This window comes from Fukomys damarensis, unplaced genomic scaffold, assembly GCF_012274545.1.
Source record: "Fukomys damarensis isolate Sample0158 unplaced genomic scaffold, DMR_v1.0_HiC HiC_scaffold_29, whole genome shotgun sequence".
Classification (NCBI taxonomy): Eukaryota; Metazoa; Chordata; class Mammalia; order Rodentia; family Bathyergidae; genus Fukomys; species Fukomys damarensis.
In genome coordinates, this window is record NW_022900941.1 from 29,750,060 (window position 1) to 29,763,276 (window position 13,217).

At 33.7% G+C, this 13,217-nt stretch overlaps 1 protein-coding gene across 2 annotated transcripts in view; it reads left to right on the plus strand.

Moving 5' to 3' along the window:
• Mbd5 (methyl-CpG binding domain protein 5) overlaps positions 1-13,217 on the plus strand; it is a 137,248-nt gene that overhangs the window by 79,709 nt on the left and 44,322 nt on the right. For both annotated transcript variants that reach the window (XM_019207043.2, XM_019207044.2), the window contains exons 3-5: positions 5,449-6,117; positions 9,021-9,123; positions 10,148-10,328. In XM_019207043.2, the coding sequence (XP_019062588.1) occupies positions 5,972-6,117; positions 9,021-9,123; positions 10,148-10,328 (430 nt within the window). In that variant the 5' untranslated portion in view covers positions 5,449-5,971. The remainder of the gene's footprint in view (positions 1-5,448; positions 6,118-9,020; positions 9,124-10,147; positions 10,329-13,217) is intronic.

Genomic DNA, 13,217 nt, shown 5'->3' on the forward strand with positions numbered 1-13,217 from the left:
AAAAGAAAAAAGTCCTGATTCAGATGCAGAGACTAGAGGACCCTTCCACTGTTGGTGGGAATGTAAATTAGTACAGACATTATGGAAAATAGTGTGAGGGTTCCTCAAAAATCTAGGAATAAACTGCCCTATGATCCACCAATCCCTCTACTGGGTATAGAGCAAAAGAAATGAAACCAGTACATTAAAGAGACTTCTGCATGTCCATATTTATGCTAGTGTTATTTACAATAGCTCAGATAAAGAATCAAGTCTCTATCATCGGATAATCTATAAAGAAAATGTGGTATACTGGGCCATTAAAAAGAATGATATTCTGCCATTTGCAACAATGTAGATGAAACCTGGAGGACATTATATTAAATGAAATGTTGGGCAGAAAAATAAATACTGTATGATCTCGCTCATATGTAGAATCAAAAAAAGTTAATTGATCTCCATTGCATTGATTTCTGCTCAGACCCTTATAATTTCCTCCCTTGCACAAGCTTTGGTTTTATCTTGCTCTTCTCTTTCTAGAAGCTTAAGAAGCTCTAGAAGCATTAGGTTTTTTATTTGAGCTCACTCTGTTTTCCTAGTGTAGGCACTCACTGCTATAAATTTCCCTCATAGAGCTGCTTTCACTGTGTCCCATAGATTCCTCTATGTTGTACTGGCATTATAATTTATTTTTTAAAACTCTCTAATTTCTTCTTTAATCTCCTAACCCATTTTTTGATCAGGAGAGTGTTATTCAATTTCCATGTGTTTATAAAGTTCTTGTGGTTTCTTTTGCTATTGATCTCCAGTTTAATTACACTATGGTCTGATAATATACAGGGGATAACTTCAATGCCTTTGCATTTATTTAAACATGTTCTGTGAGGTAGTATGTGGTCTATTTTGGTGAATGACCTGTGTGCAGCCAAAAATAATGTATATTCTGATTTTATGGGGTGGAACACTCTGTATATGTCTGTTAAGTCCATTTGTTCTAAAGCATGCTTCGGTTCCAGTATTTCTAGTATTTTATTTGAGTATTTCACTGATTTTTTTGTGTCTTGATGACCTGTCTATATGTGACAGTAGGGTGTTGAGGTTCCCTACTATAATTGTATTAGTGCTTATTTGATGTTTTATGTCCATTAATATTTGTCTTATATAGTTAGGGGCATTAGTGTTTGGTGCATATATATTTATGATTGTCATCTCTTCCTCTTGGATTGTTCCCTTTACAAGGATGTAGTGACCTTCTTAGTTTCTCTTAATTAGTTTTGGTTTGATATTTATTTTTCTGCAAATGAGATTGCTACCCCTGCTTTTTTCTGGGTTCCTGTCACATGGAGAACTGTTTTCCATCCTTTCACTTTCAGTCTGAGTTTCGTTTTGAACTAGATGCATTTCTTGTATACAGCATATTGTTGGATTTTGCTTCTTAATCCATTCTGACAGTCAATTTCTTTTGCTTGGTGAATTTAGGCCATTAACATTAATGGTTATAACTGATATGTACTGACTTATCATTGTCATGTTATTGTCCTGTTGTTGGCTCTTTTTAAATTTTCCCCCTCTCCCTTTAATTTCTTGCTTTGCCTGCTGGATTTACTCTGTTGGGCCTCATGGAGTTGGGATCTTCATTGTCATCTTCTAGGATATTATTTAGAATTGTTTGGAGTGCTGGTTTGGTATTCATGAAGTTTCTCAGGTGTTCATTGTCATGGAGATATCTTATTTCCCCATCAATTTTGAAAGATAGTTTTGCAGAATAGATCAATCTAGGTTGGAGGTTGTTTTCTTTTAGGGTTTGAAATACTTCACTCCAGGATCTCCTTGACCTGAGGTTTTTGTGTTGAAAAATCTGCTGTGGTTCTGATGGGCTTTCCTTTGCATGTGTTGTTTCTTTTTCTCTTACTGCTTATAGTATTTTGTTCTTCTGTTGGGTTTCTGGGATCTTGATTATTATATATGTAGGTGTAGTTTTTTTTTTATCATGGCTAGTTGGAGTCCTATATGCCTCACTTTTCTGTATGTCAAATTATTTTGCTCTGTTTGGGAAGTTTTCTATCATTAATTCTGTGAACTTTTTTTTAATTTCATTTGTACTTTTCCCTGCTTTTTCATGGACTCCTATCAATTTTATATTATTCTTCTATGTATCATCTAGGAGCTGTCAGATTGATTTCTCAGGTTCCCTTACTATTTTAAGAGGTCCTTCTTTTCATGGTCACTGATCTCCATCCTGTCTTCTATATCTAATATCCGATTGTCTTCATATAGGCTCGGTCTGTTATGTAAATTTTCAATAGAGTTTTTAATTTCCTGGATATCTGTTTGAATCTGTTTCATGGATTCCGTTTCTTTCCTGTGCTGGGCATTCAGTGTTGCCATTTCTTTCCTGTATTGGACAGTCATAGTTTCTATTTTGTTTCTGAGCTCATGTGTTTGTGTTTTTTTTTAATCTATTTCTGTTGTAGAATCTCTAATCTTACTCATTCTGCTCACCACCTCTATATTATATATAGAAATTATATCTGTTTTGAATTTTTCTAAAGCCTCATTCATCTGTTTTGTTACTTACTGTGCTATCACAGTTCAGGGTGTCCAGGTGGTTGATTTATCAGACTTCTCTACCTCATTTCACCCAGTATTTACCTTTGGTGAGCTGGAAGTCTGTGTTTGTGCGTGAGCTTTGTTTGAATGTCTTCCCATTTCTATTTTTGTTGTTGGTACTGTCCTTGGTTTGATAGCTGGGTTAATACTTCGATCTCCCTGTTATAGCTTGTCTTTAGGTTTTGAGTTTCTAATGACTCTGAGGCAATTTCTTTTTCATTATACCAGGTAGGACAACTGATTGGATCAATCACAACATCTTAGCCCAAGTGATACAATCAGCAACACAAAAGCCTCAAGCACATCTTAGAAAATGACAATTTGTGATAGTTACTAATTTGTCACCTTTAACTGTGTGAATTAAATCAAAATTGAGGCTAGAGCTCATGACAATGACCTTTATGACCCCCCTGTGCTTCTGTGGTGTGAATGTATCCAGGTACCAGTACAGCCAGGAGGCCAGAGGTACCTGGGGGGCGGGGGAGAGGGGGCACAGATGCCTGTGCAGCCTCGCCTCTTGTGGGTCTGCTGCTGAGTTCAGGTGGCTGGGGTGCGAGCTGCCTGGAGATAGTATTTAATTTCATGTGGAATATTTTCTGAGTCTTTTATTTAAAGAAAAAGCCAAAGTGACAAAATAATTTAGAATAGTGATCTAATTTATTATATTAAACTTGTTTTATGTGTTTTTTAAAACTTCTAAAAAAATGATTGAAAGACTGTCAATATTTTTAGTAGTTATTTTGCAGTGAAAGTACAATTCAATTCTTATTTTGGTTTTCAAACTGCCACATTAAGTAGCTTATTAGTACCAGAAATTACACTGAGTTTTGGATAAGGTGGAAACTTACACTCAGTGTAAGATGCCTTGTGCTATTCAGGCTGCTATTATAAAATACTCTCACAGCTCTGGAAGCTGCTAAGTCCAAAATCATGGAACCAGCAAATGTATTATCTAGTAAGAGTTAATTTTCTAGTTCACAGATGATTTATCTCTTCACTATAACATAAAATAGTGGAAGAGGTCTCTTAGTGTCACTACTGCAGATTGAACCCAGGGCTATGTGCCCAGGGCTTTTTTTATTTATTTATTATTATTTTTTTTGTACCTGGGATCAAACATGGGTCATTGCCCTTGAGAAGCCAGCAGCAGCATCACTGTGCTAAATTTTCTAATACCATCCTCCTAGCAGTTAGAATTTCAGCTCATGAATCCTGAGAAGACTAAACATTCATACCATAGCACTCACCGTATTTGTAGTATCTAACACAGTGCCTAGTGTACAGTTACTGCTCTGTAAATGTTGAATGAAATGTGGAAAACACACATGTGGACAGTACAAGTCATGATGGAAGACAGAAATAGAATGTTAAATCTGTAAGTGAGGCCATTTCTCTGACAAGTATAGCACAACGAAGTGGACCCAAAGATACAAATTATCAGCATGAGAACCATTGGGAGTGTTACTACTTGGTACCTTGTTTATATCCTGAATTTTCCACAGTAAATTTTTGCTACTTTTCCTGTTGCCTGCCAATGTTTTCCACACCCAAGAGCACAGTTCCTGGTTTTCATCTAAATGAGTATATGCTTTATTAAAATACCGTTAACCTGTCTTGGAGCCAAAGCTACAAATCAGACATATGCCTGAATACATGATGGCTTTCGCTGTAAGATAATCTGCTTTTCTAATAAAAAAATACAAAAATGTTTCACTCCACTTAAATATATAGACTATTAGGAATGTAGATTAAGAAGTATGCACAGATGTTTATACTGATTTATTTATTTATACACGTGTATTTAGGGCACATTATGTAAGAAATATTTAAATTAAATTTTATGAAACCAATTTTAAGATTACTATGTGAATGTTGTCATTTAATACAGTTTTCCATTTAATAGCATATCATCTTTACTTCTATTTTAGTTGTTAGAGATATAGCAATTTTTTTAATCTGTGGATGATGCTTACTAGAAATTTTTATCACAAACCACAAGGGCTTCGCTTTTATACCACAAAAGTAATTTTTGAGTCATTATTTAGTGTAGTTTTATGACTCCAATAATGTATTACATAATAGATATTAAATCTATCATTTAAAAGCTTGTTTACAAAAATAACTGTTACTACCAACTGTGACATCACACTTTCCACAATATTAGTCTTTTAAAAACTTTTTGTCTTTTTTTAACAGCTCCATTAAGATGACTTCTATGAGTATCCCACACTAATACTATTGTACAAACCTAGTGTGTCTTTGCTGCCTTGTGAATTGGTAAAAGAATTAAGAAAATAACCCATCATAGATGGAATTTTGTAAATTCTTGACTCTAAAGTAACTTCCACTCTTATATCCAGTAACACTGGGAGAAAACCTTTTTATATTTGGGGATGTACTACCAATTTATTTCCTGCACTTTTTCTTTAATAAATATAACAAGGAGAAACCTTACCTTCTTTACACTAATATAATGATTAGGAAAGAAACCTGAACCATTGGTGTATGTAGTATTAAGGCATAATCAAAATGTGATTGGATTAACAGTTTTCTGGTTCACAGGTCATAAGAAATTATGGATACATTTTTATTTCAAGTTAGAGTGTGTGTCTATATTCGTGTACATAGTGCCAAAATTATCGGTGTTTCTCTAGTAATTAAAAAAAATCATGTGGTGAATAGCATGTAAATTGGTTTGAATAGAGTAAGTAAATGAGAACAAGTTCAGTTCTACATATGATTTTCATGATAGAGGACATCAAAGTGATCGGGTACACTGAGGTTATTCTATTTTAAAGTCATGTGGCTTCTTAGTTTGCAACGTTAAATATACTATTTACATATTTACATATATTTCAGGCTATTATTGGAATTTTGAAGTCATGAAAACATCAAATGAACCAACCTGCAACACCTTGGATTCAGATTGGAAGATAAAGAGAAAGTTTAAAGAATGTGGCCTATAAAGGCGGGTAGTACCTGGAAATATTAACTGACATACTGTAAAAATGAGACTGGTTTCTAAGCAGTGAAGGTTGTTTTAGTCCAACATCAAGGTTCAAGACAAAATGTCCAGCTAAAAACTTTACAGTCCTCCCTCCTCTACTTGAGGCAGGTCCTAGCACTGGTGAATGATGATTCTGCTTAGTTGGAATCACTCATTTTTACACATGTAGACCATCCCCAGGAATTAAATATTGGTTATTTAATGTAAATTATAATGGGAAACTGATATTTTCACCATGGCAGATTTCAAGGACTTGGTTTCAAACTGAGCCGTAGCTCCCCAATGCATTTTGTACAGTCTAGGGAAAACCGGCTGCACTGGCCCATTGTTGAAGGCCATCATGCTGTGTAATATGAGGATATCATCTTATTGCTGATGTCTTTGGAGAGTCCCAAGCAGACACAGAAAATGAATGGAGGCAAGGAGTGTGACGGAGGGGACAAGGAAGGAGGTCTTCCAGCTATACAAGTTCCTGTGGGTTGGCAGCGCCGCGTGGATCAAAATGGAGTTCTTTATGTCAGGTGAGCTCTCATTTAATACCTGGGTTACTCCAAAGTTGCAGTTGCAGGATTAAGAGAGTAGACCATTCCTCTTTGAGAGAATAAAATATTGTGACTGACCGCACCTGAATAAATGACCTCTGTGCTAGCAACCCTGTGAATTGCCTTAGAATACCAGAGAGAATTCCTGTGCATTATTGTGTTTGCATAAGATGTCATTCTGCTCTCTAACAAAGAAAAATATGAAGATTTCAAAAAAGAAACCTAAAAGCATTATTACCACATTCACAGAAGAATGTAAAATTCTGGATATGGACCCGTTAACTCTTGACAATATTACTGTGCCCTGCAGAGACTCCAGCTACCTTTTCTGATTCTAAGATTATGTTTTCATCTTTAGGCTGTTGTAATCATTAGACTTTCTTTTTCTTTTCTTTTCTTTTTTTGGTACTGGGGATTGAACTCAGGATCTTGGGCTTGTGAGGCAGGTGGCAGCACCATTGAACTAAATTCCCAGCCTGGTCATTAGACTTTTTAATGCTTGATATTAGCTAAAAACAATTACCTTATTTTTCTGCAGTTTTAATCTATATCTTTGCATGCTGCATTAATTGGAGTGAAGGGAGAAGGAAGCAGGGAATGTAGAGCTCATCCCATAATGGATAAGACAGACATGGACACTTGAGATAACTTAATCAGGGTGTTTTTTCTGTTACCAATAAACTGCCAGAAATACTTTATTATTAATAAAATACTGCGAAATATTGGTGATGTATGTTTATATTTGTGATTGTTCTTGTTTGTAAAGAGAAAACATAGTCAGCTGGAAGCAAATGACTCTATATCTTGAATTTTTTTTTTTTAATTCACCTCCATCCTAAGGAAAGACAAATCAGCTTTTAACGTGGCTGTGAACAAACCATACCTGAGAATCAACAATCAACTTAGAGTCTAAGATTCTGTCAGTGACATTGTTCAAAATTTCTCTAGTCTGACAGACTGTACTATCTAATAATCCTGATAGTATGGGTTCTGGAAGTCCAAATCTGTACATAGAAAGTTGTGGAAATTAACATTCCCAGATAAGGCAAAACCCTTTCAAATTAAATCAAGCCAGCATGGGTTTGATTGTTTGTATATCACTAATTAGATTACTACGTGAATATATGTAGGAAACTAAACCACTTTCTATACCTCCCTTCTCAGTGTATAGTTTGCTAGTAATTTTTAGGTTAGTCTCCAGCTACTCCTAATTCATGGTGCTATTGAAACTATACATTAAATTTTCTATCTGTTTCAAATCATCTAAGCTTTATCTCTGCTTATAAGACTTGCACAATGATTATTGCTCCCAGAAGCTAAATAAAGGGCTACACCGAAGGAAAGAATCCAACTGATTAAGAACAAATGTTTGTAAAGTGTATGGGGTGCTCAGAAGAATTTAGAAATTTTTGTCTTCAGGTTTAATTTTAAGTTAGATTTCATTAGACTTAATGCATATGTTTTCTTTTAAGTAAAATATTGGGCAGTCTCTTTTTTTACCGAATTCATTAATTCTTCATGTGAAAATTCAGTAAGGTACCTTTTGGTAATGACAAAAAAAAAAAAAAATTCAAATTGCCTGACCTCCAAAATATCTTATTGTTCTTCCCTACTGAGGTGAAACTCCCACCTATAACATGAAAATTACTATTCTTTGCTTACCATCTAATTTTAAAAGCACAGATAAATAATTTAACCTAGTTAGGAATTACCTTTTAAATTTTTCTTTATGCCTGAGATTCTTACATAAATGTCCATAAAGCAAAATGTTTGCATTTTAAAGCTGGTTCATTTGTAGGTACTTATGTTTCTGTAGAGGCAGAATTATTTATGTCTGGTAATGTAATGCTTTTGTGTATAAAATCAAGAGTGATTGTTTCTGGATAATTCTGATCAGAATGCTTACATGAAGATTTTGCTAAATAGTTATAAAAGACATTCTCAAATGAAAAGCATATAAAGTTTGAAAGCATACTGTACACATCTGAATTATAAAATCGATGTTAATTATGAGTCCTAAAAAAGAAAATTACTTGTTTTAAATTAAATCCCATTATAAATAAAAACCAAAGTCTCACCCTATCATCTGATATAATACCACTAATATATAGACATGAAATTGATCAATAGTCTCATATTTTACTGATTCTTGTGACAAGAAGAGTAGTAAGGCCTGCCTAGTTACCAGCAAAGAAAACTGCAAGACACCTTTTGGTCAACATCCTTAACCTCAAAATTTCCCATCTTTTGTCAGTTTTGCTTGATTCCTCTCTCTGTCTCCATATAGTTTGGCTCTTTAGTATAATTTTAGTTGGGTCATGTTGATCTATCTTCAGAGAAACACACCAGTGTGGAGGAGAAAGAAGCCTTGTTTTTTACAAAGGGACAACTTTGTTTTATTAGACTCCAAGATAAATAGTAGTAGTAAACTTGTTAGGTCCAAATTTCTGATTGGGATCATAATATGTTCCTCAGTTTCAGCTTTTCCTCAAAGAACTATAAAAGTAAATCTTGTAGTTTAAAATGATAATGATTACTGTTAGTTTTTTTTTTTTTTTGCTTCCTTGTTCCTTTCTTGCCTGTTTCTGTCCTTTCTTAAGAATAATATTTTTCCCATATTGAGTCCACACTTGGTTTTCAAAATACTTTTGTTTAATTTTCTTTGAAGATCTGTATTTTTCTGAGAAATATTTTGGTTCAAAGGAAAGAATGAGATAGTGTTAAAGGCTATAATTTAGTAGCTAACATAATATTGACAGAAATGCTTTTCACTAGTGGGAAAATATTATCCTCTAGAGGATAGTAAGACTATAAATTATGCCTTTTTTCATATTTATATGCAGTCAAAATTATTTCCTGATTTTTTTAAACTATTTTTACAGTCCCAGTGGGTCTTTGTTATCTTGCTTGGAGCAGGTTAAAACATACCTGCTTACTGATGGAACATGCAAGTGCGGCTTGGAATGTCCTCTTATTCTTCCCAAGGTAACCGTTTCACAATGGAATAACAGCAGTTTTTATTTTTTATTTTAAAGAATTTATATATTTGCTTTTCTCATTTGGCATTTCATCTAATATTAGTTCTCCGATCATATATTCATTTTAATTCTTTAGACATCTTTTACATACATTTTGGAATGCTTAAAGATTGTAGAATAATTCATTTCAAAGATGACAAACCTATCTTCATATTAAATACTTCATTAAAACTACCACTGCACCTTTTATTGGAGCTATGCCTATCGTAGTACTTTGTACTGCAATATTTTATTTCAATACTACAACTCTTCAAATCAGCAGTGTTACTGTTCGCATGAATGCTGATAAACCTGTCAGGGATACACTATTCCTAAAATCACAAAGTTGAACCCTCATAGCCGAAATAAGAAACTATTTACAAGGTAACAAGTAAAATCATATATAATGGTAAAATATAATTTGCTGTAGAAAGAGATCATTCTCCACATATGTGTTATAGTGCTGATTTTAAAACTAAAGATTAATAAACAGCTTTTTCCTTTGTCTGTCACTACATCCTAAAAGTTTTACATAATAAATGATGTCTTTTAAAAAGAGTAATAGATTTTTTTTTAATTAGTGAAGGCTAACATTAATATAGAAATAAAAGGAAACCAAAGTAAAGTTATCATGTAGAAATGTCATAGCTTTTCTTTTGTTTCTGTATTTGTTCTTCATCTTTTTTTATACTGTTATAACATGAGAAAGTATTGATAATTGGAAACTATCAGATATACCTCTCAATATATTATCTTGGCTTTCTTAAAATTAGTATAATTTTCATTTATCTATTTTGCCAATAAAAACCGTAAGCTCAGCCATGTTTATTAAGTTATATAAAGTTGATTTCCTTAAATTCAAAAATGGAGAAAATTATATTCAAATTTATTATGGTTTAATATATGTACAACTTTTTTTTTCTTTCTGACCAAGATCTTTTTAGTAAATATTGTCACAGACATATTCTAAACTAAGACGGTGTTTTTTCCAGGTATTTAATTTTGATCCTGGAGCTGCTGTGAAACAGAGAACTGCAGAAGATGTTAAGGCAGATGAAGATGTCACAAAGCTATGCATACATAAAAGAAAAATCATTGCAGTGGCCACACTTCATAAAAGCATGGAAGCCCCACACCCTTCTCTGGTGCTCACCAGTCCTGGAGGAGGAACAAGTATGTGATTTGTCTAAGGGGGTAGGAATTCTCCTCCCCCAATCTAAGAGAAGGAGTTGTTGGAATTTACTTAGCCAATTACTCTTCCATTCCACTTTTCAAATGTGCACAATACTTTTAAGATTTTATATGTCTTATTATTTCATTACAAATAGCAAATTAGTCATGAAAAATTCCCATGAGGTTATTCCCAGAATTTCATACCTCGATCTTCTAGTTATACAATCAGAATAAACAAAAGTTAGTACATGCAGATGCTATGCAGATATGGAGAACTGAGTTAACAAAAGAAAAAGTGCCATTGGCTTCCTAGGGCTGTACTGAAATGTGTATCCATCCCCAAGTGTAACTGGGCATTGTTATTCTCTCATTCATGCTATAACTATTTATTGAACACATACTAGAAATCTCCTTGCCAAAATCACACATTCTTTTTCATAAAATTTCAAAGGAAAAGTACAGGAATAGTGCAGTAAGCACACATACATTCTTCATTTTAATTCACCAGTTAACGTTTTGCTAATATTGTCACAATTCATTCCTAAATATTTCAGTACACAAGGACACTCTCCTACATAACCATAATCTAATGAGCACATTAGGAAATTTAACACTGATATAATGCTGTTGTCTAAAATACAGCCTATCTTCCAATTGTCCTAATGTCTTTTAGCTTCTTTAAAAATTCAGTCTTCTTTAAATCCATGATACAATCAAAGATGTGCAATGCAGTTAGCTGTTACATTCAATTTACATCAATACCTCCCCCTTTTTTTTTCAGTCTTGCATGAACTGTATTCAGCTCTTTGAAGAGTTCAGGCCAACTTTGCAGGATGTTCTTTATTTTGGATTTACCTAATTTGTTCCTCACAATTATGTTAGGATAAACACATTTTGATAGGAATTCTTCATAAGTGGTATAAATAAAAAAATCCTCATTATAATTTTTTTCATTGCTAAAGTAACTTTTATGATTAATATGTACAGTAGAATTATACCCTGACCCTGAGGACCTAATTTTTTTGTAAAGGGCTTGGATATGAACACTCTCCAAAATATTACAATCTCTTTATTCTTGAACAATAATTCAGAATAAAATGTATCTGGGCACCACAGTAATTGTTGATAAGGAACAGTTCATACTATTCATATTTGCAGAGTTCTGAAAATTGGAGATTAGCAGGACCTGTAGTGAGGAGAGGCTTTATAGCAGGACTCAATTTTGGACCAGCCTTGGAAAAAAATGGAAATTACACATCTGAGAAAAACAGAAAAAGCAGTTTTCAGAATGAGTGTAGTATAATTACGGAATGATGTGTAAATTAATATGACTTGAATGGGAGATTAATAGGTGTAAGTAAATTATGGCCAGACTATCAAGAGTCTTTGGATACCAAGAACAGATTCTATATGATACAGGCAATTAAAAATTCACATTTAGAACTCATGCAAAGAGAGTAAGGAGAGACAAATTTGGCACTTGTTAGCATGGAGCTGTTTTCCAATAAATGAACTTCTAGTAAGGTACAGTTTTTAAAATTAAGATTAGGGACCGGAAATTTGGCTCAGTGGTTGTGCTGCCTGCCTCTCAAATGCAAGGTCCCGAGTTTGATCCCTGGCACTACAAAAAAATAAGTAAATAAATAAAAACAAAATTAAATTAAGACTGTTGTAACAGCCAAGCATGGTGACACACACCTATGATCCCAGCACTCAGGAGGCTGAGACAGGAGGATTGCCATGAGTTGGGGGCCATCCTGGGCTCCTTAGTGAAACCATATCTCAAAAGAAAAAAAAATAGTTACAGCAATTTCAAGATATATTCAACAGTAATAAACTATTTAAACTTTACACTATCGTGCCACCATAGTGTAGCTATGGTTTCATTTTTGCGCATTATTTTACACGTGTGTTTCTACTCACTCTTATTTGCTGCTTATCTCACATCACAGCTCTTCAAAATTTTACCTGTTTCTACAAAGTCTGCTTTGTTGCCTTTCTAACTCTCCTCACAGGATTTTGACCGAGCTCCTTTGTCATACCTATACATACAAATTCAGTTATTGAAATTACTTTATCTTGTACTTTCCTTTTCAAGGAGGATCTTGCTAAATTTCCTATGGTTAAACGCCAACGTGCAGTTCTCCTGCTGTAGCCTCCCAAAGTTCAGGGTCTACAAGAGTGCGCCACCGTGCTTGGCTAACGATCAGTGTTTAACTATTCCAAGCAATAATAAGCGCAGCTCCATCCCTTTTGTAAATGGTGCACTTACTTGTCAATTGCTGCTCTTGCCATCTTCTTACATAGCATTTGTTCCTTGCCTTTAAATTATGTTTTCCTAAATTCATGATCTAAATAATTAAAAATTCAAAAGACTCACAATGTCTTCATCTCTTTTTACATAAATATATGAACATTTATTTTGTTTTGATTTATTTTTTGAAAAGTTTCCTTGAATATACCTGATGGATACCTAGTCTTTGCCCTTGACAGTTTTTATATGGTTTGGTTCTTGTCACATAACATCACCCTGACTTTTGTTTGTGAAGTACTGTATTCCTATTATTTTAAGTATAACCTTTTTTCCCAGGTACAGAAGCAATCCTTTCTAAATCACAGCTATTGTCTAAATTCTGTTATTTGAATATAAAAATGTCAATGTCTATGTTTTTAATCACTGAACTAAAGATAATTATAGAAACACATTAATATCTAAGAAAAGGAGTAAGCAGGTGGCTTTTTTCATTAAACATTCAATCCCATAATAATGCTAGGGATGTTACTACATATAATGTTCTCAACTATATGCCAAGAAGAATGTCCCACATTTATGTATTTAATACATTACTCTCTGAACCACAAACTTTAAAAATCTATCTAATAAGAAAA